General features: G+C 37.8%; 1 protein-coding gene across 2 annotated transcripts in view; it reads left to right on the forward strand.

Annotated features, from left to right (window-relative positions):
- The window catches only part of LOC149228313 (Sas10/Utp3/C1D family), a 140879-nt gene that overhangs the window by 25057 nt on the left and 88183 nt on the right, over positions 1 to 27639 (forward strand). For both annotated transcript variants that reach the window (XM_089378151.1, XM_089378152.1), the window contains exons 3-8: positions 23112 to 23199; positions 23317 to 23496; positions 23642 to 23824; positions 23941 to 24114; positions 24197 to 24351; positions 24504 to 24639. In XM_089378151.1, coding sequence (XP_089234277.1) covers positions 23112 to 23199; positions 23317 to 23496; positions 23642 to 23824; positions 23941 to 24114; positions 24197 to 24351; positions 24504 to 24639 — 916 coding nt within the window. The remainder of the gene's footprint in view (positions 1 to 23111; positions 23200 to 23316; positions 23497 to 23641; positions 23825 to 23940; positions 24115 to 24196; positions 24352 to 24503; positions 24640 to 27639) is intronic.

Here is a 27639-nt window from a genome sequence, read left to right on the forward strand (position 1 = left end):
CTACAAATAGAGCAAAGTACCTTTCTCCTTGTAGAGCTGGAGTTCTGGTTGGTCCACATAAATTTGCATGTATGATCTCCAAAGGCTTTGATGTTGAGAATTCCTTAGTCTTGAAGCAAGTTCTAGTTTGCTTTCCATGTTGACATGGGCCACACACAACCTGTTTTGGCTTTAGAATTTTTGGAATGTCTCTTACTGCACTTGTTTTGCTGATTTTAACCAAGTTGTCAAAGTTTAGATGTCCCAATCGCTTGTGCCATAACCAACTTTCATCTGTTTGACTCATATAGCATTTTTCTTCTTGAATTTTACTCAAAATGTATACGTTATCTAGTGTTCTTACTCCTTTTCCCACAAGTTCTCCTGAAGAGGATTTTCTTATCTCACAATCTTTAGTACTAAAGATAACATTATGTCCTTGGTCACAAATCTGGCTAACGCTTAGAAGATTGTGTTTGAGCCCTTCTACCAGCAGTGTGTTTTGTGCTTTTCCCTTTCCATTAATAAGAGCAACTGTCCCTTTTCCGGCAATTTTGGTAGATCCACTTCCAAAGGATACATTTCCATCCTTTTTGTTTAGTGAGATAAACTTCTTTGTGTCTTGAACATCCACTATCCACAAACCATTGATTTTCATCACTTTGTGCACATAAAGCTAGACCACATTTATCTGTAGTGGGTTCCTCCTTTTTCAACTCTTCCCTTTTTGACATAAGTGGACAATTTTGTGCATCATGATCTAAATCATTGCATTTTGAACATACTAGATCATACTTAGCCAAAGGATCAAATGAATTATAGGTTTTGATTTGACCTTGTTCTTTTGAGCCAAGCGGCTTATTTTGATAATTGGTCTTATATCTCCTTGAGCTATTATCCTTATAAGCCTTGCAATGCTTAGCTTGATGACCAAATTTTTTACAGTAAAAACAATAACCAAGAAAGATAGTTTGATACCTGTTTGGATAGCCTTGACTTGATGCAATATTCTTTCCTGGAGATAGCTTTCTTTCATTCCTTGGGTTGTTGTAGGTGGATCTTTGTTCTAGGTGGAATGACTTCTCTTCATTTGGAGGATTGCAAAGGATGTCAGCATAACTTCTTTGGATTTCTTCATTGGCATTCTTCTTTGAACTTGATGATTCACCTTTGAAACCAATTCCAGTCTTATCATGTTGAGGTCTTTGAGTATTAAGGATGGTATCAAGAGTTTGAGAACTTTGCCAACTCTTATTAACTTGATTCAACTCTTTCCTTAGAGAGACAATTTCAGCTTCACGTTTCTCACATATTTCTTCTCTTTCTTTTAGTTTGTTGTTAAAAAATTCTTCCTTCCTTTTTGCTTCTTCCTTTTCTATTTTGAGAGAAATGACCTTCTTCCTTAATTTCTCATTTTCTTCAATAGCACTCATTAGTAATTCATCTATATTTCCTTCTTCTTCTTTTTCGGAATCATCATCATTTGTGAATGCCATGAATAACACTTCACTGCTTCCAGCATAGTCATCCTCTTCATCAGACTCATCATTATCCCTTTTGAGTAGAAAGGTATTTTTAGTTGATTTTTTCTTTGTAATCATGAATTCTTCTTCATCGGAGTCATCTTGTTTGGAGAAGAAATTCTTTTTATATGACCCTTTCTTCTTGAACATCTTCTTTTTGTATTCATCTTCATCATCGCTATCATGTTTATGAGGACATTTTGCAGCATAATGTCCTATTCTACCACACTTGAAACAAATGAGAGGATACTTGCCTTTGAGTTTGGACCCTTTCCTTAGTTTCTTCACGAATTGTGCTAGTTTTGTTTCAGTATTGGAATCATCACTGCTATAATTACAATTTTTCCCTTTTTTTCGATGTTTTTGAAGCCTTGAATGCAACTTCCTTAGAGTTTGGGATCCCTTTTCTCATTTCATATGCAATGAGAATCCCATGAAGTTTGTCCATTTTTAGGGTATCCAAGTCCTTCATTTCTTCTATGGCACTGACTTTGGAATCAAACCATTCTGGAAGTGATCTCAAAACTTTTTGGACAACTGTGCTTTCTTCAATGTTTTCACCTAGACCCTTGAGTGAGTTGACAACTTCATCCACTCGGAGGAAAAATGCTGCAATGTCTTCTTCGTCATCCATTTTAAGACTCTCAAATTGTCTTCTATGAGTTTGGAGTTTTGCCTTCTTGACCTTGGAGTCTCCATCATAGATAGCAATAAGCTTGTCCCACATTTCCTTGGCAGATTCACAGTTCATAACTTTTGTAAATTCTGAATCAGAAATTCCACTTGTTATGGAATTTAGTGCTTTGGCATTTGCTATATAATTTTTTCTTCCATCCTGATCTGTTGGTGGAGAAGATGGAACTTTATACCCATCTAGAACTGATTGCCATACTTCTGGTCCAAGAGACATTAAATAAAATGTCATCCTACGTTTCCAAAAGGCAAAATTTGTTCCATCAAATTGAGGGATTTTTCCTGAATCCTTACTGGTCATTGTGACTAAGAATCCTTCTTCCAGCTGTTAGGCTGATTATGAAGAAGCTGGCTTTGATACCAATTATTAAAATACTGAGAGGGGGGTGAATCAATATTTCATTCAATTGTTATAATTATAATGCCAGTTAAGATCTTTCACAATTACAACCAGAAAGTAAATAAATTTTTTATTAAGAACAGATGAGGACATCAATCCTCTTTTTACAATAGATTGAGTACAATAATGTTGAGGGCTCCAACCCTTCAATCCACCAGGGTCCAACCTGTTGCCAAGCTCCAACTTGGGCTTCATGAGGCTCCAACCTCTAGGGCTCCAAGAGTCCAACCCTATCTTTGTCAAGGCTCTAACCGCTAGGGCTCCAACCCTTCAACTTTTAACAATCAAAATGTATAAATGACTTACATCAATAGTCAACCAACTGCTCCAGAAGACTGCTCCAGACTTCCAATTTGCCCACTGTCGAAGAGCTCCAAATACTTCACTGCCCAAAGCTCCTAATACTTCACTGTCCAAATACTTCACTACTCCAAACAATGCTGATCACTGGTCCGAGATTTTGTAGCCTTCACACAAGTATGAGCCACCCAAATATCACTGCCCACAGGTCCGAGATAGATAGGCCTACAATCCTTCTACAATTCCGAGGTGTGGTCTGTCTCAGCTGTCATTCAAGGTCCAAGCTATGACTGTTCACACCTGTCCAACATATCACAGGCTTGCAAGTACCACGATAGGTTCGAGCCAATAGGTGACTGTGTCTTGTTACCACAAGTCAGAGTCTTGGTTACTACAGGTCTGAGTTACTGTACTTCTTCCCCAGTTCACTGTGCTACTAATCCGAGCCTTTGTTTGTGATCACAGGTTCGATGTACCACAGATAGGACTGCAGTCCGAGCTTCCAGGCAAATGAAACAGGTCCGAGTTATGTCAATTCTTCCACAGGACTGTTCTTTGGTCTTCCACAGGCTGTTGTTCAACTTCAGGTCCGAGGTACTGTGTCTTATTACCACAAGTTTGAGTCTGTTCACAGTTCAACAATTTCTTACAGGTCCGAGGTACTGATGGTAAGCTATATTTCTGAGGTTTGATGTAAATCTGGGCCTTCACAAGTCCGAGGTTCTTCAACACAGGTTCGAGGTAAGTATGTTTAACAAGCCGAGTTTAATGTCACAAGTCTACTGGAGCTCCGAAGTCTGCTTCTTGAGATTTTAAATGATAACCCAATCACAAAACTATGCCCAAACAATAAAATTCTACTTCTCGGCCTCCTTGGTTCACGAGATATGAACTCTTCACCTTTCTTTCTTCCTGTGATGTTCTTCACTGAATTGGATGATGGGAATGAGGAGTTCAAACTTGTATTTATACTAGTTTTGGTCTTCAACGAATAGACACGTCCCTTTAAGGTGAAACCGACTTGCACAAGTAGGCTCATGTCGGCTAGTTTCAGAAATTATCATTTTCCAACTTGTAAATTCAGTTTCTCTCAATCTAAGAGGAGTCAGAAGGCGAGTAAGGGCTCGTTGGAAAGGGGAAAATGTCCTCTACGAGCTGGTGCCAATTTCATCCTTAAGTGAGGTCATTTTTCCATCAAGAAAATTATATTTGTGAACTGTCATCATTATTTTATTCATGGCAGTTTTTAGGGATTCATCATATCCTAGGGCTTCTTCTTTAGGGCTCCAAGTGTGTTATTCATTTAGAGCATCTTCAGCAAGGCTAGGGATTCAACAATCATCCATGCATCATTATCTTCATTAATGCCCATATTGACATCAATGACAATTTTGACCAACACCTCCATCTCCCCTTAACTTTCCTAAAATTTGGGGTGCTCCCACACATCCTTTGCACCCTCCTGGAAACTTGGTGGAACATAGGATTTTACTTTAAAGCTGGGACTAACATTCAGAATACATTTCATAATAGATAATCCACACTGATGATGTAAGTCCTATGGACATACTAATTTCTAAAAATAAGGTCAAGGCAAACATTTTACCAGATTATCAAGATTAGAAGACCAACTACCCTTATAACACATCTTTCATTGGACCAAATTTTACCTGAAATCTGGATTCTATTCACTGGATAAATCATAAAAAATGGGTTGTGTCTCATGAATTTTGTTTTCCTCCAAATAATAGCCATTTGTTGTGGGTCAAGTGTCTTTCTAGTAGCACACTTTTTTTGTGTGTGTTTTGGTCTTATATCTATTCAAAGGACCGCTAAATGCCAATTCTCTTATATGTAAACTTTTAAGAGGGAGGATTCTTCCTATCATTCCTCATAAATCTCTAACCAAGTTTAATCTTATATCTTTATATCTATTCTCTCATATATTCCTCCCTCCCCAAATCATGATACTTGAGTTCAATCTTATATCTTTATATCCATTTTCTTGTTTTCTTTTCACAATCCTATTATGCAGCCGTGAACACCATTATTTCCTCGATGAGGAAGGTATTGGATCAAAAGTAAGTCCATGGTTATTTATATATAAGATGTGATGAGATTGTGATTGATGATGGTGCCCTTCCTATTCTCATTCCCTTTGCATTTTCTACTTGTTTACGTCAAGTAACTATGCTGCCTCCCTTGATCATTTTTGATGTGCTCATGTTTGATGAACAATTTGTTGAGATGTTTTATAGTGCCAAAAATTTATTGTGTGCCTATGTCTGATTAGCAATTTGTTGAGAGGTTTATGGCGCAAAAAAAGCGTGCCACTGTCTTTGCTTGGGATGTGCAATATCATTGTGATAATTAGCAATTTGTTGAGAGGTTTATGGTGCAAAAAGGTCTGCCACTGTCTTTGCTTGGGATGTGCAATGTCATAGTGATAATGGCAATCGCCTCAAAATATGATGAACATTGCTGATTGTGTGTCTGTGTTGGTGACCTTAGGATTTTATAGGAGCTTGAATTATTGTTCTTTGTTGCGTCATTGTGTATCAACCAATCACAAATCACAATCTTGAAATTCAATTCAATTCCATTCAACACCCGACAAATGAAAAGAAAATGTTAGTGGGCATGCAAACTGAACAATAGCCTCAGTGTTTGAATGCCCATGGTTCTACTATGTAAGAATGGTCAAAGCTCCTTCATTGTTTTCTTCTTAGAATGACCCCTTTCTTTTTACGAGTTGCCAACTGCTGAGGATTTGTTGGCATTGAAACTACATTCTCAGTAATGTACCAGAGATTGTCTTCCTTCAAAAACAATGTAACTCTAGCTATCCATGACAGGAAATTTGAGCTCCGTCCAATTTGTCCTCAGACTTGCCATTGCCATCTTCCTAGATCTAAACAAAACTGTCGTGAAAATGTGCTTAGTCTTTCAAGCACCTCAGCAAAAATAAATGATTGTCCTCAAATCTGACTGATCTGCTGCTGTAACCACTTGGAAATCGACTTCTTGTAGAGATCCCGCTCCGATACCATGTTAAAATCTTTTTTCCAACCCTAGGTAGGTTACTTCCTTATGATTCTTAAGCAAAATTGTTTACTGAAATTTAAAACAGAAATTTCAGATCATAGAATGATTACACTAGCTAGAAATTTAACTCAAGAGTAAACAACAAAAGCAATAAAATAATTTTCAAACACACAGCAAATTTTCTTCCCTTCAAAATCAATTTTTCATTAACAGTATTCCAAATTTACAAGGGCTTCCTACTTTGCGAAAATTCACCCACTGAGAAAGATTAACCCATAGAAAAACCTGGCTGTTAACTTCCTCCTGAAAATCATATGGCTGATCTGCTGGCTGAATTGCTGGTTGAATCAAACCCCCTGTTGCTACTACTGTAGCGTCCAATTGTACGACCTCCTACTGGTGCATATTGCCTCCATAATTGACTGAGGTAAATTGTCTTGCTGCTACTTTCCTTTTCTTCTTGTCTTGCACATTGAGCGAACTCATTATTTCTGTGTGAAATTGGGTAATTGTCACAATGACTTCTCTATGTTTCTTCCTTTTACCTTGCCCTTCCTGTTATAATTTTGAGTTGATGACTAAGTCTCCACAAATCTAATCTCTCATTGAGATCAATGGTTGAGATTAAATCCCAATTGATGATGGAGATTACATCTAAATCACTAGTGTAAAATTACACTTTACTATACTCTAATCAATCTCATGATTTTTTTTTGGTCAAGTAAGAATGGAGCTTTCTATTAACCGAACAAGTACATTACATATGTTACAGGGTAAACCAAAATTCCTTTCGTTTACCAAAAAAATGGTCCACATAACCTATCAGAAGCGTTATTGGCTTTAAACCTTTAAAACTCGAAACCATTCACTCTATCGGAAAATAAGGATTACACAGGAAATACACAAAACCCGACCCGCAACCCATAAGGTCGGACTTCAAAAATAATACATCCGTGACCATAAAAAACTGCCGTCCATCTCTTTCAATGATCCAACGGCTAATGTCGAATCGCTAAATCGCATATCGACGAATCGCAATTCCAACTCCACCTCCTTCCTCCGATCACCGATCAACCACTTGCACGACCGAACCTCCACCGTTGATCTACCCTTCGTGGATCCAACGGTCCACGCTGATTTCAGGTGGACAAGTAGCACGAGGATTAACCGCCCGAAAAGCGGTTTCCTCTCTCCTCCTCGCTGCTACGTGTCACTTGAAGAGTGGAATCGGAGGCCATCCTCGAAAAACCGGTTACCACTTAGACCCCGCCCGAAATACCACTTGTGGTTCGAGAAACCATTTCCGCGCAAATTAATTTGCGCGCTCTTTGCCAAGCGAAGACCGTCGATCTATCCCATCATATAGTTCTCGTTCCTTCCTCCTTGCTCCGTTGATCTTCTGCTTATTGATGGATTTGCGCTTACACCCCAGTTTCTTTGCCATACTTCGTTTAACACAAAGACACTTATAGATAACAATATTTCGTTAATCAATGTGTCGCCATCGATCCATATAGTGATTGATGGTCAATTAAGCCTGTCGCACTTCCTAAATCGGTCCTCACGCCACTGCATCCTTGGTCTTCCTCCGCTGATCTCAACCTTCCACTCAAATCCAATGGAATACTAATGCCAATACAATCTTCGGACTGCTGCCAAACAACAGGCAAACAGTTTAGGCTTCCCTATCCTCCCGCCTGTCTCCTGATCCTCTTCGATCCATCCTGTCAATCCATTGCTCCCTATCTTTGGCAGCCTGATAGAGACAATCCTCTAACAGTTTACCTGGGGGTAACAACTCCCAAACGTGCCGAGTGTCCCTTTCCTTATTAGTCACTCCTTCATTCGCCAAACGATCAGCTAACATGTTAGCTTTTCTTTTCACATGGACAAAGCTTACAGTTTTTAAGGTTTGCAGGTGGGTGTAGATACGGTGAAAGACCTGCGATAGCCTCCAGTGTTTCGACACTTTATCCGGTGATGTACCATTACATATTTTCTTGGCCGCTCTAATAATCAATTCTGAATCTGCTTCAATGATGACATTATGTGAATTTGAATCCACCAAGATTTCCAAGCATTGCTCTAAGGCCATGAGTTCCCCAAGTGGCCATGAAAGATCTTCTTTATTTGATCCTGTTCATCTCTTATAACACCCCCAAAACCAGCTAACTTTGGGTTGCCCTTAGAAGCTCCGTCTGTATTGACCTTTAGGAAACCATGTGGAGGAGGCTTCCAAATATTTATATCTGCATTTGTTTGCATTTGTTTGGCTCACACCCTTGATTATGCCCTGTGGGCTTATAGACTGGAGACCCAAATGTAGTAGAATACTTGCATCTTGGGGCAGAGGAGGGTCCTTAGGAAGTGTCCTCAACAAGCTACTGACTGTGTCTTGTGCTGGGGCTTGCTTGCTTTGTTCTTGAAGATCCTATTATTGCGCTCTTTCCAAACACTCCAGATGACAAAACCTGGAACCAAAGTCTAGGCTTTATTAATGATTTCATTCCCAGAGAAATTTTTCCTCCAATTCTTCAAAGTGTTGGAGATGCTGAGTCTGTTCCTATCAATGTACCTAAAGATTGAGGCCACCCATTCCCACACAGTGGAGGTGAAAGGGCAGAGGTTGAGAAGGTGATCCATCGTCTCCTCTTGTGAGCCACAAAGGTAGCATTTGGATGGTCTAGCGAGGCCTTTTTTAAGGAGATTCTCCCAAGTTAAGATTTTCCTTTGATGAACTAGCCAAATAAATAACTTTATTTTCATCCAGTGGGGGCTCTGCCAAAGATTCTTCCAAACTTGATCAGGGTTTAGATAGTTAAATCCTGTTACTACCTGTTTAGCTTCTTTGAGGTTAAAGTTTCCTTTGGTGTTCTTTCCCCATCTTAGTTGGTCAGGAAAGGAGGATACCAGAATCCTCCTATGTTCTAGATCCTGGGTAAGAGAGTCTGAAGCATAAAACTTCTGATACGCAGAATTATATGTATAAATATTGTATTAAAAAGATGAATAGACGGATGATGATGATTACAAATGGGGTTCCTAGCTTATATACTGCCATGGACACCCTTTGGGAAAGGGCATGATCTTATGATCGTGCCCTTTCGTCTAACTAAACCTAAAATTAAATAATAAACCTAAAATTAACTAATTTTTTTACATAACCTTGCCTTCCTCTCAAAGCATACGTAACGACGGATGTTGTTGACAAAATGTTTCATTCTCCCAAGAAGCGTCTTCTTCGGTAAGTCCTTCCACTTGATCAGATATTCCAAGATGATCAAGGTTCCACACTCTAAAAGGTCTTGAATTAATCTCTCAATTTCCGTTTTTTGGTGATGTGGATATCGGTATGGCTTTCTCATAGGTCGGTCTTGAAATACTTTTTCATGCTTCCGAATTAGATCTTGTATCTCTGGTGACTCTTCACTGGTCATATTTGCAGATAACATTTCTAATTGGTGACATTGTACTACATAAGTAGGTACTCCTTTTCGACTCAGCTTCATCATCTGAGATGATGATACAACTTGATCTTCTAGTGCTTGGAATCCGTGTAGTTTGTACTTCTGACCTCCCCATTTGAATTTTATAAACTGTACTTGATGGTTGGCAGCATAAGTACCTAAAGTTCGTAGCCATTGGATACCTAAGACTACATCTACTCCTTCTAACGGCACCGTGAAGAACAAAGACTCTAGATTAAAGTCTTGAATCTGCAAATTGACCTTATGGCATTTCCCCACCTTTTCAATCTTCTTACCGTTAGCTACCATCACTTTCATGTTTGGTAAGGGAAATGAAAAGATATTGAGTCTCTTTGCCACGGTTGCATCTAAAAAATTGTGTGTGCTTCCAGAGTCGATGAGAACCACTACGTTGTTCTTCTTTATGTGTCCCTTTAACTTTAAAGTCTGAGGTTGTGATATACCTGTCATGGCTGATAATGACACTTGCGGAATACTCCCGTCATCTAATTCTGGTGAGAATTCTTGGGCATCTTCTATTTCTTCTATGTCAGAACCTTCACTATTTAAATCATGGGTTGCTTCACAATTATATAGGTTTTTTGGTTCTTTTCCTTTAGCACATCTATGTTTGGGGTCCCACTTCTCACCACAGCGTTTACATTTACCCTCTTTTATCCTTTGCATTTCCACATTAGATTTTTCATCTTCACGACGATGTGGTGGAACATATCTTGTATTATTTGAGTCCACATACTGGGGTATCCTTCGTCTTGCATATGTTTTTTCCGCTTTTGACCAAAATATTGGTTCGAATTTCTTTTCGTTTGTTTTTTGCTTTTCTTCTTGCTACTTCTATTGATGAAATGTCATGCATCTCAAGTTCTACTTGTAAATGGGTTTTGAGTCCCGAGAGGTATGACTGAATTAGACGAGATTTTGATAACCTAGGCACTCGTGTTACTAAGGTCTCCCATTCTTGAGTGTGTTCATCCACACTTCCTTTTTGTTGTAATTTGATGAGTTTTGAAAAGAATTCTTCTTCCTTATACCTTGGAATCTTTTAAAGAATGTATCTTTAAATTTCCTCCAGCTAATGACGTGTGTTGTCTTTTTCCACCACATATCCCAGTTATATGCTTCTCCCTCCATTTTCATGGATGCATGCCTGAGCTTTTCGTCATCGTCATTGATGTCATATATCTCAAAGTATTCTTCTGCTTTATATATCCATGCAACATTGTTTTTTTTCGTTTCCATCGAATTTAAGCATCTCGACTTTTGCCCTTCGCTGGTATGTTGCTAATGGTTGAGCGAAAAAAGGGTGTTGATTGGTAAAGTTATCCCAGAGTTGCTTGTTTGTAAAAGCTGTGTTACTCACTTCTTGGTGGGGTGTCGCTGATTTTTTTGGGGATTCAACTTTTTCATGAGAGTCTGTTGACTTTGTTGAATCTAATGAGATGTGTTCTTGATTCTCTTCACTTTCTTTTAGTAGTTGTTCGGGTGTACAATTCGACTTTTTACACAGAATTTTCAGCATTGTTAAGACCTCTCTGATGTTTACTTCTGTTTGGACATGTTGATTTTCCATCTTTATTTCTATTCGATTTGTCGTATCGTGAAGATTTTTGATTTCGTTAGCTTGCTCCCCAAGCTTGATCTGGAATTCATTTAATTTTTTACTGACCTCATCGTGGTTGCTATTTATCTTATGCTCCAAGTCCAACAATTTTTTTTGGAAATCCGCCATTGTCATTGTCAACATTGAGCGGGTTTGCGGGGGCGTGTATTTACTTGCCAGCTAAAATATTTGCCCTTTTTTTTAATTAGCTAAAATAAATTTTATACATATAACTTTTAATTAATTAAAATAAATTTAATTAATTAAATTAACTTATATATATAACTTTTAATTAATTAAAATAAATTTAATTAATTAAATTAATTTATATATATATATATATATATATAACTTTTTAATTAATTAAAATAAATTTAATTAATTAAATTATATGTATTATATATAATATAATTATACATATGTTATATATTATATATAAATTAACGTTATATGTATATATTTCCCGTTATATATACAAATAAATGCTATTTTTACTTGAATATATATTGGACGTTGTATATAGTTTCGCTGACCGTCATGTTAATTGAATGTTGGATTTCCCACTCAGAACAGTCACGTCGATTGAATGTTCGATTTTTTTTTTGACGGTTCAAAACTTAGGAATTACTACCGCAGACGTGGTCGGACGGCGGTAAAGACTGGACAACGGAAATTACAGGCACGGCGGAATGGACCGAGGGTTTGCTGGACGAGAGACTGCTTCCACGATAGGGTTTGTGGCACAGTTGATGCCGCTATCAGATATCGACTGTTCAGAGAGCAGCGGATTGCAGTGGTGCAGCGGTATAGCCAAGCAGGCTGAGGATGGTACGCGGCGTGGACACAAAGTGGTGACGGTTGTGATATGGTCTATGCAGAGGGCAGTGGAGTCAGCGGGTGGACAGCCGGAGAACCGAACCTGCTTTGATACCAATGAAGCATAAAACTTCTGATACACAGAATTATATGTATAAATATTGTATTAAAAAGATGAATAGACAGATGATGATGATTACAAATGGGGTTCCTGGCTTATATATTGCCATGGACACCCTTTGGGAAAGGGCATGATCTTATGATTGTGCCCTTTCGTCTAACTAAACCTAAAATTAAATAATAAACCTAAAATTAACTAATTTTTTTACATAACAGAGTCTGCCTGGGCCTTCAAAGGACTCTCTTCACTGTGGCCTAGATCCTTCCAAGTTCTCCATTTTCCATTGTTCCTATCCTGGTCCCAGAAGTCTTTTACCATAAGTAGACCTTTGTTGTCTGTGTCATTCTTGAGAGCTACTAATTCATCCTTATACAAGTTGGGTTCTTGTTGCCAGTTGTCCTCCCAAAATCGAGCTAGGTTCCTAGCTCAAATTTCCCAGAAACTATGTTGCTGAACAATACTTTTATTTTCCCAGGCAAGGTTCCAAATGTGGGAGCCCTTAATATGCCCTGACATTCTAATGTGATCCTTCTCCTGCCAATGCTTGGCATATTTTTGTTTCCAAAGCTTAGCCCAGGGAGTTGTCGATTCCTTGATCCACCTCCACCAGAGTTTAGCTCCTGAAACTCTGCTGATGGTTTCAGGATCATGAAGCCCCAAGCCACCATGGCTCTTGGGTTTGCAGATCTTGTCCCAGGCAACTAAAGCCCATTTCTTTTTCTCTTCTCCTTTGCCCCATAGAAAGTCCCTTTGTATGCTCCTGATCTGTTGCTTAATTCCTTTAGGAGCAGGAAGAGTTGAGAACATGAACATGGGAATGGCCTGCAGGACAGCTTGTGTGAGCACAAGGCGCCCTGCCAAATTTAAAGACCTGCATGTCCATTTTCTGATCTTGTCCTGAAGTTTATTTATAATTGGCTCCCACACTTCCTTGCTGAGAGGTTTATCTGTGAGAGGTATGCCCAGATACTTGGAAGGTAGCTGGTCCCTTTGAAACCCAAGAATTCTGGTGATATTTCTTTGAATAGCAATGTCAGTGTTAAAGAAAAAAACTTTTGATTTGTTGAGGCTTACCTCTGTGCCAGCAGCCATAGCAAAGTCATTCAAAATATGTTTGATCATTCTAGCTTCCCTGACTGTGGGTATGCCCTGTAGCATTGTGTCATCCACAAATTGTTGATGAGTGTTAGCCGCTCCATCCAAGGTGAGTTTGATGCCTTGGATTCTTCCTTCAGCATTTGCCATTTTAATCGCTCTGCCTAGCCCTTCCATCATGAGAACAAAGAGGAAGGGTGAGAGCGGATCCCCTTGTCTGAGACCTCTGGAGGGTGTGAAGAGTCTTGAAGGAGCGCCATTAAGCAGGATGGAGAAACTAGTCATGGTAACTAGTGCCATAACCCATCTTATCCAGTTTTGGTTGAAGCCAAAGGCTCTTAGAACTGCCCTTATATAAGACCAACTTAGCTTGTCGTAAGCTTTTGCTAGGTCCAGTTGAATGATCATACCAGCTTGTTTGTTGCTTTTGAGAGAGTGTACCACCTCATGAGCTTGGATGATATTATTGAGGATTTGTCTTCCTTCCACATAGCCCGTTTGCTCCTCTGAGATGAGAGCTAGTAAAAGGGGCTTGAGTCTATTGGTGATCACCTTGGAAATAATTTTATACACCACATTACATAAAGCTATGGGTCTGAAGCCATCCAGAGTCATGGATTTTTCCTGTTTTGGGATCAAAGCTATGAAGGAAGCATTAAAAGCCTTTAGAACCTTTTTGGATCTTCTTGAGTCTTCCACCACCTCAAGGATATCCTGTTTGACTGTTTTCCAACATGCTTTGAAGAAGTCTACATTGAACCCATCCGGGCCTGGAGCTTTTCCATTTTGCATTTCATTGATCACTTCACTGACCTCCTCTTCGACACTGGCCTGTTAAGATTGTGGTTATCTTCTCTGGTAACCAGCTAAGGGATATACTGAGTGAAATGGTTGATGAACCTGGATCTATCCCCTAGAGGCTCCTCTGCAATACTGAGGAAATGTTGTACAAGGAGAGATTCCATGTCTTTGTGAGAGACGATTTCTCTCCCTTGAGAGTCTTTGAGCTTTGTGATTCTGTTGTGTGCCCTGTGATCCATTGTGGATTTATGAAAGAACTTCGTGTTTCTTTCTCCCTCTCTAATCCACTGTATCCTTGACTTCTGTCTCCAGAAAATCTCCTCTTGCAAGCACCGATCTTCCCATTCTTCCTGCAAAGAATCAGCTAGCTTTTTCCGTTCCTCGGTAAAGCCCTCTGTGATGTTGATCTGATTGATCTCCTGGAGTTTCTGCTCAGCTTCTCTTTTACCTTTGAAGATATTACCAAATTCCTTTTTGTTCCAACCTTTAATAAGTTTATGTTGGAGCAAGAACATTCTAGTGCCTTGAATGTTTAGATCCTCTCTCCACCATTTGTCAATATTATTGGTGAATTCAGGGTGAGAGAGCCAGGCATTCTCAAACCTGAAAGGTCTGTTTCTTGGTGTACCCATAAAAGTGGCTTCCAGCTGTATAGGCCAATGATCCGAACCTCCAAAGGGAAGAATAGAAGTTGTTATGACAGGGCTTGAGAGAAAGAGGTCCTCTGAGATAATAAATCTATCTAGTCTAAATGCGACTTGTGAAGCCCCTCCCCTTTTGTTGTTCCAGGTGAAGGTCCCATTTATTGTTCCAGTGTCCACTAACCCCATGTTCATTATGAAGTTCTGGAAGGCCATGGAATCTCTGCCTAGCTGTCTGATACCGCCTTTTTTCTCTGCAAGAGATCTTATCATATTGAAATCTCTTGCAACGATCCAGGGCATATTAGGGTGTCTTGCTGTTAGTTCCTCAAGGGAGGTGAGAAGCTTGAGTTTGTCTTCTTGCTTTTGAGGTCCATAGACATTTGTGATCATGTATATCTCCTTATCACCTAAAGGTTGACAAATCAAAGAAAGATAGTTCCTAGATGCCTCAGCATCTAGGATTCCAAATTTCTGTGGATCCCACAATGTGAGAATCCCCCCCCCCCCCGGCTGAGTTTTTTGCTTTAACCTCTAGATACTCATACTTGATTAGCCATTTATTATGAATTTCTCTAATCTCATCCATCGAATATTTTGTCTCCTGAATAAAAACCATATCTGGTTTTTCTTCTTTTATTCTAGTACTGAGATTTCTTTGTTTCCTTCTATTTCCTATGCCTCTAATATTCCAGGTTGTGAGCTTCATTAAGAAAGGTTTGTAAAGGAGTAACTGGTGAGCTCTTTCATCTTACCTGAGTTAATCAATAGTTTCCCACATTCGTTCAGCAACTCCTTCTGTCTTTTTCTTCCTCTTTTCCTGCCTGGGTTCTTTGGAGATTGTGCCTGTGTCTCCTCCATCATTTTGACCCCTCTATGTTCCTGGCTTTCATGATTTCTTTTGACTCCAGTTCCCTTTGATTGTGATCTCCATAGGAAGAGTTGTTGAACCCTGTCATATTCCTCTTTTGGCAGGGAGTCCACTCCTTTGGTCATTCCTTGTTCCAGAAATTTCTCTAGATCAAGATTTTCCCTATCTAGAATCTCCTGCAGTTCATGGTCCTCCGTTCTCGCCTCACTTGGAGTCATCTCATGGTCCCTATTTATCTCCATAATGTTTTCTATGATATCTTCCATGCTGTCATCCCTTTCCTTCTCAGTGATAATGTTCTCCATTTCCTGGTTTGTTTCTTTGTTTCCTTCTTCTTCTTCTAGGATCTTAAAGCTATTGTGGCTCGGTTGTCTTTCCTCATTGATCTTCTTTTGCGGCCTCTTTCCGCCTTTCCCTTTGCCCCCAACCTTGGTAAAACCCTCAGGAGAAAACCCTTGGGAGACCCTTGGGTTTCCTTGTACGTGTTGGACGAAACCCCAACACTCTTGGAGGAGATTTCATCCAGAAGTCTCACAGAGTGTCATCAGTGAGCAAATCTGGGGCAGATCTGTGGATCGAGAGTGGAGATCATTCAGATCTTCAATCGGAGCTTCATCTTCAGTTTGGTTTGCAGCTGTTATTAGGGATCCTATCTTCTCAGCCATTGTCCGACTATTGTATTGGCATATATATTAATATAATAAGACTGAAGATTTGCTACATTTGTCTCATATTATTATTGCCGTATTTGTCTTAATTTGCCAGAGTAGCAACAGTTATTGATTTCTGGGTTTTTATGTTATCAATTTCTCTGGCGTAAATTGAAGAATTTTCATTCTATTTGTTGAATAAAATTAGCAGCATAATTTTGTGAAGAAAATTTCTCGAGATACCTTAAGTTATCTAAGTTCTTTAGCTTTTCATAAAGCATACCTTATGAGAAGGGAGTTCACATAAACAGAAATACACGAAAGAATATGAGAGAGAATAATTGCTTGATTATTCATTAGTTACACTCTCTTACATAGAATGTACATGAGAGAGGGGTCATTTTTATTGGTACTTTTATAAAAGCAATTTGGTCATAAATGAAATGTACGCAATTCCTTTTCATAATGTACGTTTCATTTACAACTAAGTATCAGAAATGAAATGGCCATTACGAGAGAGAAAGGAGTTAGATGACTCCTTTCTCATAATTTATGTTTCATTTATGACTAAAGTACTTTGAGAGAGGGAGGTCATTTATATTAGTGCTTTCATAAAAGCGTGAGAGTTTATTTAACTTTTATGTTAGTACTTTTGTAAAAGCAGTTTGGTTATAAATGAATCTTACGTTATGAGAAAGAAGTTTACGCAACTCCTTTTTCATAAGGCATGTTTCATTTATGACAAAAGTGCTTTTATGAAAATACTGATATAAATGACCTCTCTTTCTCTCAATTTACTTAGTCATAAATGAAATTTATGTTTTTTTTTTTTCTCTGTAAAAACTAGCTAAGCATTATATTATATGTACAAGAAAAATTACAAACAGCATGACATGCCTTCCAGGGCCTGAAGAGTCACCCTGGGAATCCTGACTGTAGACCTTACAGCTCCCTCGCAGGGGCAGCTTCGCCAAAACCAAACAGAATTAACCATGAGAACAAAAGCTCCCACACAGGGGCAGCACCGAACCATATTCTCAAAACAGTGGCCGAATTTATCAGATTCCCTGAAGACCAGACACATGACTGCCCACGCAGGGGCGAACAGCTAAGATAGACTGACCCATATACCAGACAGATGTAAGCATGACTGAGTCACTGGTGTCAGCTATCAAATTAGACTTCCCAGAGTTAAGGCTTGGCCATAGACTCGACCATGGACTCAACAGAATTAAACAAGACAGAGATAGAAGAAGCAAATGCCAGTAGACATGACCAAATAACAAAATCAAGACATTACCCGCCGCTGCGTTAATCTTGGAGACGAGCTGAAGATGGAAGGAGGGCCGCGAGGTGTGCATCCGCCTCTTCACAGAGGCTCGTGTCTTCAACCACATATGCCCACCCATCACCTTCTGCGCGTCCTTCCCACATTTTCCGCCATTTTTCCTCATCCACACCTGGGGGGGGTGGCCCCACTGGAGGAAAGCGGTCTTGCAAGCTTGTTTCCCCCAAGCTTCCAGCTTCAGACGCTGGAGGCACCACAGCAGTGTCCTTTTCCGCAACCAATTGTTCTCCGGTGTCAATTTCCTTGCCCGGGCCTTCCAATTGCTTCTCCTGCGGGTCCTGGGGGTTTTCATCCTCACCGCCTTCCGGAATTTTGGTAAACAGGATTGAGATGTGGGCATTAACGCCTGCGCTGTCCTCAGTGCTTGGCAGGGTGAATACCACAGAGCCGAAGGAAGGAAGCTCCGGTTTCCCTTCACTGGAACTCCCGACCTCCACAAATTGTCTAATGGGTAGCGGGATTGCTCGAGCTCTCCTGTGACAATAGCAGCAGCAACAGTGGTGATGCTCATCTGCTGCAGGGGTTCGTGAGGAAGACCCTCTCGATGGACCCCTTCTGCATGGTTGTCGTTCGCGAAATTTAACCATGGTAAGTCTAATGCTTCCTCTGTATGCTCGAGGGTGAGCTTGAAATTGGTAGCAGAAGCAATTTCCTTCCAATTCGCTTTCAGTTGCCCATCTTTCACCTTGACTTCCTTCCCTTGATAGCCGACCATTCCATTTCCAGAATTGTCGCTGCAAATTCGCGAATTGCCCTCTCCTTCCAACCCAGCAACCAGAATGGCGGCAGAGACTAGTTTCCAGGCCGCAGGGTGATGAAAACGTCCTCGGCTGAAGCTCGCTGTGCTTCCGCACCCCCCAGCTCTCCTCAGACCATAATACCCTGCTCGACCCATCGAGCCTGTAATATTCTTCTCCATTCCCTCGTTGCAGGCGCTCATTAACTTCGCCCTGCTCCTCCATCTACCTCTCCTCTCCGCCATTAAATGCATTAACAGTTTGGGGGGTTCAATTGCCATATGACGGCCTTCTTCGGGGAGCCGTGGGATTTACACGAGGCAGCCCATGCGTAGCATGTGGCATGCCCGTCCTTCTTGATCCGACACCCGCATCCGGGGATAAATGAAATTTATGTTACAAGAAAGGAGTTGTGTAATTCCTTTTTCATAACGTATGTTTCATTTATAACTAAATCAAGGAACTTTTCTCTCATATTCTTCTGTGTACTTCTGTTTAGGTTTGTGTGTAAATATAATGGTTTGAAAGAAAGGACAGAAAGGTCTTATATTGGCTATTCTGGAAATCTTGAAAATAGGAGAGGTGGATGTACTGCTTATAATTTATCTAGCCTTTTCTCTAGTATTATGCATAGATAGCAATTTGAAGTTTGAACCAAATAGGTAAATCAGAATATATGTATTTGTGCTTATGGTGGTTTGTAACAAATATAATTATAATTAATCAAAATAAGTAATAATTAATACTAATGAAATGATATGTTTCCAAAGTACACGACTCTTAATGAAAGGGCACTTCCACTTAGGTATATACATGGGCCCTCATTTGTAATAGTATCATATCATTTTTACTCATATTAATATATTTATATATATTATTTACTTATCCTAATGGATATTTTTATATTCCAAATATTTTGGATATTTAATTGGTGAGCTAGATTTGGTTATCATATTTGGTATTAAAGCTTTGTTTCTGATCCCTTGCCATACGGGCTATTAGCCACATTAAATTTTTAGAGTTTCTGTGGTTTGCTGGCTCATTGACCACAAGAGGCCTTTGGTCATTTTCAAAATTATGTTAAAGAAATATGATTTTGGTACAAGTCTGAAGGTAAAATCAGATATTGAAGAAAATGAAATAAAATAAGATTTTGTCCGCTGCAAAATTTTGAGGGAACCATAATCTGGAAAATTCTGTTGAAGAAATTAGAAGATATAGTATTACAGTCTGCTGTCAAATATTAGGAAGTTACAAATTTGTAGTACAACACCATACATCCATCACCAATTTTTGCAGTGTAGTCGAATGATGGATACATCAAATCAATCTATAAATTGATCCCAGACAATCTGAATTTTCTGTTGCAGGGAATTCGCTGCCATACAGCCATTTATTTGCTGCATCCGTATGGCCATTAGACTGATAAATTAAATCTGTCTGTACAATAGTTAAAAATTCGGTTTGTACAAGAAATTGTTTTCAGCCATACGATACACATTGTAAACATCATAACCACTGCCATCCATACAATACGTGCACTAAATTCTGGTCCGTATACATTAAAAAAATTGCCATCTGTCTACTGTACCACTGGTATTGAAAATATTGGTATCGGCGAGGGTCCTGAAAACATCTTATTGGCAAAATCGGTGAAAATATCGGCAAACATAAAAAATATTTTTTTTTCAGATTTTTAAACATATAAAGCAATAATGATATTTAGCCGAGATTTTCAAAATATGGCGATATTTAGCCGAGTTTTTCAAAATATCGCGATATTTACTCAGCGATATATTATTGTTTTGAAAATATCACCATATTTTCAAATATCGGCGATATTATCAACACTGTCTACTACCACATTAAAATTATAGATCCATTCAAATCAATTCAAACACTATACTAATTAATTGGTTAGTGAACCATACTAACTGTACAACCCCCACACCCCCCCCCCCCCCCCCCCCCCCCCCCCCTATTTCCAAAATCACGACCCCTGCATAAGAAGTTTTATGTATTATATAAAATAATTGTGACTACGTTAAAAAAAAAAATTAGTGATTTTGTTTTGGAAGTGAAACTGTGGGCAACCAAACGAATATATTCAAAGAAAAATCGAAGTTTTATTATGAAGTGTTATATTATAAAAGTTAAAAAATGGGTACATTTAAAATTTAAGTTAATTAAAAAGTTCCCTTGGTTCTAGTTCAAGTTAAAAGGGGCTCAATTCAAAATATGGAGGAAAAGTATTAATTAAAGAGTGTTTTTCTCTTTCAAGTTGGTGAGACAATATTAAATTACCAAGTATAAAGAAAAGGGACATAAATAAAAAGGTTATATGAAGGAAGGAAAAAATCGTGGAAATATGAAGTGTTTAGAAGGAAAAATTAAAAGGGTATACCTCCCAATTGCTAAATTTGAATTAATTAAGTTCTTTTGAAAAAATGAGAGATTATATTCCGTGGTACTAAGATAAAGAGTATTAAAATGTTAAAAAACATTTAATTACTCAAGCCTAGGATTGGTCTTTATAAGATGAAGGAAGTTCTCTTTTAAAGGTTGCTTAATTGCATGTTGCGGATTATTTACATTATAAGGAAGTATTCAAGAAAAAGAGATTAACATTGTTATGAGCATGAACCAGATGGAAAATTACATTAATTTTGATTTGAAAAATTAATTATCAATTCCAAAGCCAAATATAGTTGAAAAGGAATATATTTTTTGCAAAAGACAACAAGGAATAAAGGGCTTGCAAGTGACAATTGATGATTATGAATGTATATCTCAATTTAATGTTCCGACTATGTTAAGGAAGAAATTGACATGATTCTCAGTTTACCTTGGTTTGGAATAGTAGGTACCTTCATCTTAAACGCAAAGAAAATGTTTTTGACAATTCGATATAAGTAGATGACATTTGAGGACATTACAATGAAGTTAGATTTGATAGTACCTTCATGAAAGACCTGAAAGATATCTCAAAGGTAATCCTTCAAGATAATCAAAAGTTAGTGCAAAAGATGCAAAAGGAGTTTGATAAATCCATAGATAAAAATTATAGATAAAAATGAAGAAATTTCTTGCCCCAAGAATCATAATCAAAACTTGATTGCACATATTAATAAGTTAAAAGGTGAATAGAAGTCAATAAAAAACAAGTTAGAACAACTCGTCAATAATGAAGCATCAAGATCCTTAGATAAAAATATCCAAGTTGAGGAGAAGGGAACACAAACATCCAATTTAATATCACGACTCAAGAAAATGCCAATCTGGTTAAAGTAAATACATTTTCGATGTTGGAGTACAAATGATGGAAATTACAAGTGAAGATCCAATGACAAACCAAGCAACATCAATACATGAAAAAATCATATTCAAGAGTTCATCAAGGAACTGCTACAAGCTTGATAATGGAGAATTATGTTAATAACTCCTTATCGATATACAAATTATAAGAGCAGATATCTCAACCAATTAGTTATCAATATCACTCAGGAAAGAAACAAGTGACTTATCTTCCGAAAAATATTGATGCCAGTGCAATTAAATCTCATGATAAGATTTTTTTTATGGAAGTGAAACCATCTACAAAGAATTGAATTAGGCTGGTCAGATCTTTTTATGGTTCGACAATTTTTCTTAGCACTCGAAGGTTCATATCGTTTCGTATTATCAACCATGACAGCTCCAAAAATAGAGAATGATGTGAAGGCATTACAAGCCAAGGAAAAAGATGTCAAGCTCTTCCATAAATATGCTTTGGAGAGAACATTATGATGTCTAATAGGTGACGCCCAATTTGGTTGTCACACGGTTGGATGTTTCTCTTGGAACTTCCTGATCAATGAAATATCAGTGAAATCCAAAGGTCAATTGATTTCAGAGAATTTACTAAAATTTGGAGAAGAAACCAGGAATTGAGTTGCTTTGCAACTGGGATGCGACTGAGACCTGTAGTACAACAACTACCCATTAATTTGATGTGGTAATAGCAAGGGGAAATGATCTGGTTCATTTCTAAAAGCTGTTCATTGAGTTGCAGAGTGGATGGGAGTGGCAAAATCACAATCTTGGTCCAACCTCATATGGTGAGTTTTTTCAAAAAAACTCTAATTTCATAAAACCTAAAGCAGCAGTGAATTTAATCGGCCATGCATAAGCCTTTACAAGTTTCAAAAATAAATGTTAAGATTCATTTTTTGCGAAACAATTTAATTTTTTTTTTCAAACCCATATATCTCTGTGTGTATATTCAGTCATGACATTAATTTGGCATATTTTTGGGTCAATTTTGAAGTTAAAAAAATTGTATTAGTTTTTAATTTGAATATACAATGTGAATGTTATAATGGAATTCACTTAATTGTCTCCATTGAAGTTAATGGAAAGTTTTAGCAATTTTTTTTCTATGGGCAATTGTTTTTGGAATTTCATTGTTTTTGAATTGAACACAGACTCAAACCAGGGGACTTATATCATAATCTTTTCTTTTTGGGATATTAAAATTTCCTTGCACTAGTGTTAGTAGAAGAAGATTTACATTGTTTAGTACAAAAGGTGGACTGCCTATGGAGCTGCCATAGGCACCCATCGAACTAGGTCAAAAGCTCAAAAATGGGCTGGCTTATGCCAAAACACCCAATAATTTAAACCACAGTGTCAAAACAAGAAGGCCAAAGTCCAAAGTGCCACAAGGCTCACAGCCTAATATATAAACACTAAACCATACTCCCTGCAGCAGGTCGGGCTCATCATTATCATCTGGGGCCAGGGCCATACTAATGTCAGCAGGAGGCTCCTCATGTGGTGGGTCCCATCCATCTCCAGCCTCGTTAATCTTATCATAATGTTTTCGTTTCAGTTTGCTTAATTTTTCCATTGTCATGTTTGTTGTTTGATTGGATCATCATGCAATACTGCCATCTTTTTATTGGCTTTTTCGAACAAATTATATCAGAGTTTTTAGAAATTTGACCTCTGATTTGACTTAGCAGTGATGCCCCACGGCTATCATCTTTGCTAGTGGAAATGAAGGCGGGACTTGATCAAATTAGAAGTAAATTACAGCCACTTGTTCAGCAGGTAGGGAATTCTGAGGTTCTGTGCAGTTGATATACGGTTAAACATCATAAAAGTATCTGGGTGAAAGAGAGGATCTTCAATGCAAATTCATATCACTTTAATTATGACATTGTTTAGGTAAAGGACAACATGTATACAACTAAAGATGGGATAAGCTACCTAGATGCGAAGCATCTCTTGCTTCTGAGTTATTGTCAATCAATTGTCTACTATTTGATTAAGAAAGTAGAGGGTTCTTCAATTCAAGGCCACCCAGTCATCGCCCGGCTTGTTGAAATTAGACTGTTCTTGGAGAAGGTTTGTTGCTCTCTCTGGTTTATATTGTGTTGCAGATTACATGATTACTTTTTTGATATTTGATGATTGATGGTGGATGCTTAATTTGATTGAGTGCACTCTCTATTAATTTCTTATATTTTTGTGGAATATTGTTTCTGGATAGATTCGGCCAATTGACAAAAAGCTTCAGTACCAAATTGAGAAGCTATCAAGGGTGGCTAATAATGCTCCTGTCAATAGAATCGCTAGCAAAAGTGAAGAGAGTTTAGGTATGGATAAAGAAGATGCTCTAAAATATAGGCCAAATCCAGATATGCTTGTCTCTAAGCTGGATCAATCTGCTCAGGTAATTTAGTAACTTGATAAGCACTGTAACAAAGCCTGTGATTCATTTAGCATATCTATTTCTATGCACCCACATAACCTTGCAAAAACTAATGCTTTCATTTATGCTATTATCAGGATGGTGAAGGTGTATATCGGCCTCCAATGTTTGCTCCAACAGCTATGGACGAGGAAATGGTTGCAAGAAATAAAAAGTTGGAAGTGCGTAAGCAGAAGGAGATGTTGCGGAAAGCATCACGCAGTGCCTTTGTGAAGGAGCTCGCAAATGACCTAGAAGGAAGGCCAGAAGAGGTGGATCATTGAAATTGTGTGTCTTTCCAAATGTGGTCTGTATTTGAATGGCTAACATAGTTGCTATGATCTCCTTTTACAGTTAAGAGAAATTGTTGGAGCTGAAAGTAAAGAACTGCTCAGAGAACAATCTAAGTTCGAAAAACGTGCTCGTCAGGAAGAGGAACTATTTACTCGTGTTCCTCTTTCAAGAATTGAGAAAAAGAGGATTAAACACATTAAGCGGTCAAGAAATGGGTGAGAATTATAACCTGGATATCTGTTGTATTCTTATATAAATTCACTCTCCATTTTGATTTTGTCAATATATCTATATATGCTCTGGTGTACATGTCCATATTTGATTTACCATCTATATATAATTTTCATCATTTTATTTAATTTGTCAGGTTGATGGGTATGATGGATGACTTCAATGATGATATTTCTGGTTTGATGGGAATGGAAGAGAATGATGTTAGCCACTCAGCTGGCAGCCATTCCCGTGGACACAAAGAAGGGAAAAAAAAGTTCAAAAGGCACAAGGTAGTTATAACAAAGTGGAGTTGTTATTATAATAATAATTATTATTTTTTAACATAGCTTAATTTAGAACCTTCACTTTTCAGAGTCAAATAATCTTTCACTTTTTTGAATCATAGAGAAGGGAAAGTTTTAGAATTAATGTTAGCTGCTTTTCTTCTGCAGGAAAAAAAAAACCATAATTTCATTAATAAAAGTTTACATTATTCAGATGCTAATTAGCATTGTTAGGTTCCATCACAGAAACTGAGAGTCCAAATTGCTACAAAAAACTGTTTTTTCTTAATATATATAAAGTGATCATATTCAAAAATTTCAAACCCTCTACCTACAGTCTTTACCTATATGAGATACATCGTTTCTGAGGCTCCCAGCCTTTCTATACCCATTTTTTTTTTTCAAACATAACAGTTCAAAATATCCATTTGAACCAGAAATGAAGTCCATCTTATCCATCATCAGAATGTGTGTGTGTGTGTGTGTGTATATATATATTCAGGAATGCAGAAATTGTAAAGCCTTACAAAATGTAAAGGCCTAAATTTATCATTACATACTCCAATTGTAAAGCCCTCAATTTATTCATTCATGCAAAACCCTAAATTTAATCATTCATACAGAACTGAAGCCCTAAATTTATGAAGTAACCAGACATTCATAATTTTAGTAAATCATCAGCAAGTACTTGTAATTTCGCATGGGGGTGTTCCTGAACTTAATGAAATTGAAATTCTGTCTGATGGTGTTTCTGTCGGTTGCTGCTCCCGCTTGCGTTACCAAAATGATCAAAACCTCCCAGCCAAACTGGGCACAATGTCGGCACCCAGCTCCAAAGTACTTCACAATTGAAGCACTCTGCCCCCGTGCGCAAAAACCCAAGAACAATTAAGGCTTCAGTCTCTTTCTCTGTTTCTAGGTCTCTGCTGTAATTTTCCTCTTTCCTACAAGGTTCTCTCCTCTTTGAATCACTGTCTTTCTCCTATTTTCTGTCTCAGTGTCTTTGTCTTGGTTGCGTGGAGCTTTGCATGCTTTTGAACCTTATATAGATTTGATTGAGTAGGTTCTCTTTTTTTGTTTTAGAGGATAGGATACGTAGGTCTTATTTGATTAGTTTACTTAATCTTAACTTTATTTAGATATTTAATGAATTTAATTTACTTTATAATTTTAATTAAATTAAATTATTATTTTATTTATTTAAACAAATCTAGTTTGTAACTTAAGTTATATTTTCTTTTGATTAAGGATTTATCATATATGTGTTTATAAGGGTGGTATACATATCAAGTACCCAACTTGATATATTCATTATATTTTGATAAGTTAGAAATTTACTTCGATAATTGATTTATTAACTTAAGCTAAGATAGTTTACAATATTAGTCGGTATGTATATTATTGCAATACATGCGGTGTAGAATTTCCCACTGTAGATCACCAGATAATGCAATATACTAAAGCAAAATACTTGATCTACTTCTACAAACAAACTTGCGGAAGCTTAATCGATTTTGAGCAACATCAAATAGAACACATATAACAGAGAAGAAGATTCAATCACACATGAAACACAGAAGAATACTCTGGGGAAAGCCTCAGCTAAAAACTCTGATATCTGTATTATCATACAAGTGGAAATATCTCCGGATTACACAAAGCTTTAGCTCACAAGCTATCCAGCGCTCAGTACAATCCCTCTGCTGCTCATAGACAGCCAAAGACTTCTCACAAACCTTCTCCTCTGCCCTCCAAGCCTCCTATTCCCTTGCGCAGTTTCCTCTGGGGTCCAATGCTGCCACCTGTGTGAATTGACCTATCACACTGCTCACTAAACTCAGAAGTAACTGCGCAATCCTGAAGGAGATAATTCCTTCTGCATGGATGAGTTTCCTATATAGGAAAAATCCTCCCACTGATAGTACACTATCCATTCCTCTGATCTCAATTGAGTCTTTGACTGAACTGACATACATGAGTTATTTATGAGAGAATATAAAGTTATCTGAAATGCAGTAGTTACATGCATGCATGCATTAACTAACTGAACTCACAATCAGTTCCACAAACTGTCGGAACTAATCTAACTGGACTTAACTCAGTTAACTGAGCTAACTAATTACAACTCAAAGTACAACTCATCTTGATCTCCTTAATTAAGGGATAACTTCCTCAATCAAAGGGATAACTGTTGCATGTCTTCACATAGACTTCATGTTTGATTTTCTCCAACTAATTAACTTGATGAATTAATTAATTATTTTTCAAACAGCTGCTGAGACCAAATTCGAATTTTAATTCTCAATTTTAATTCAAGGACTAATTAAAATTGGAATCTATCCCGAAATGCTATTTATAGCAATGCTATTTTTAGCATTTCTATTTTATCATTCCTTGTTGCTATCTCCAACACTAGTACCTGAAATGCTATTTATAGCATTTCTATTTTTAACATTTATTGTTGCTATTTTCAACATGCGGGTCATGCATATGTAGCTATCATATGGATGCCCCGTATGCATGCTAATATTCACATTTTGTTAGTAATTTTAGGTGGGTCATTGCAAAGATTCTTCCATTTCCTCGCTGATAATGCCATTTCCTTGTGTCCGTAAGAAGTCTTGCTGTTGATAGACCATCTGCTATATTCCTTTCTCCGTAGACATGATGATATGATATTGAGTTAAAAATAGGTATGATGTGTTGGATTTAATGGAATATAGGCCTCAATATAAAATTATCTGAAGTGTTTAAATCCTGCATCCACTTGATTACTATCTTAGAATTCCCAAAAAATTGTAAAGCTCCTTTTCCAGCTGCAATCATAAGAACTAGCTTCAATGCTATAAGGTCTGCAAAATTATTTGAACCACTGCCCAATCCAGCTTTAAATTTTCTAATATGGGAGTCCTTGAGAATCGAGATAGATAATCCTCCCAGCTCCAAAGAATTGTTGATCCCTCCTAGATGTGTTGAGAGATCAAGTGCAACTAGATTAGGGGTGAT

This window comes from Pinus tabuliformis, chromosome J (genome assembly GCF_031772625.1).
Source record: "Pinus tabuliformis cultivar Carrire ecotype Pingquan chromosome J, CPIR1, whole genome shotgun sequence".
Classification (NCBI taxonomy): Eukaryota; Viridiplantae; Streptophyta; class Pinopsida; order Pinales; family Pinaceae; genus Pinus; species Pinus tabuliformis.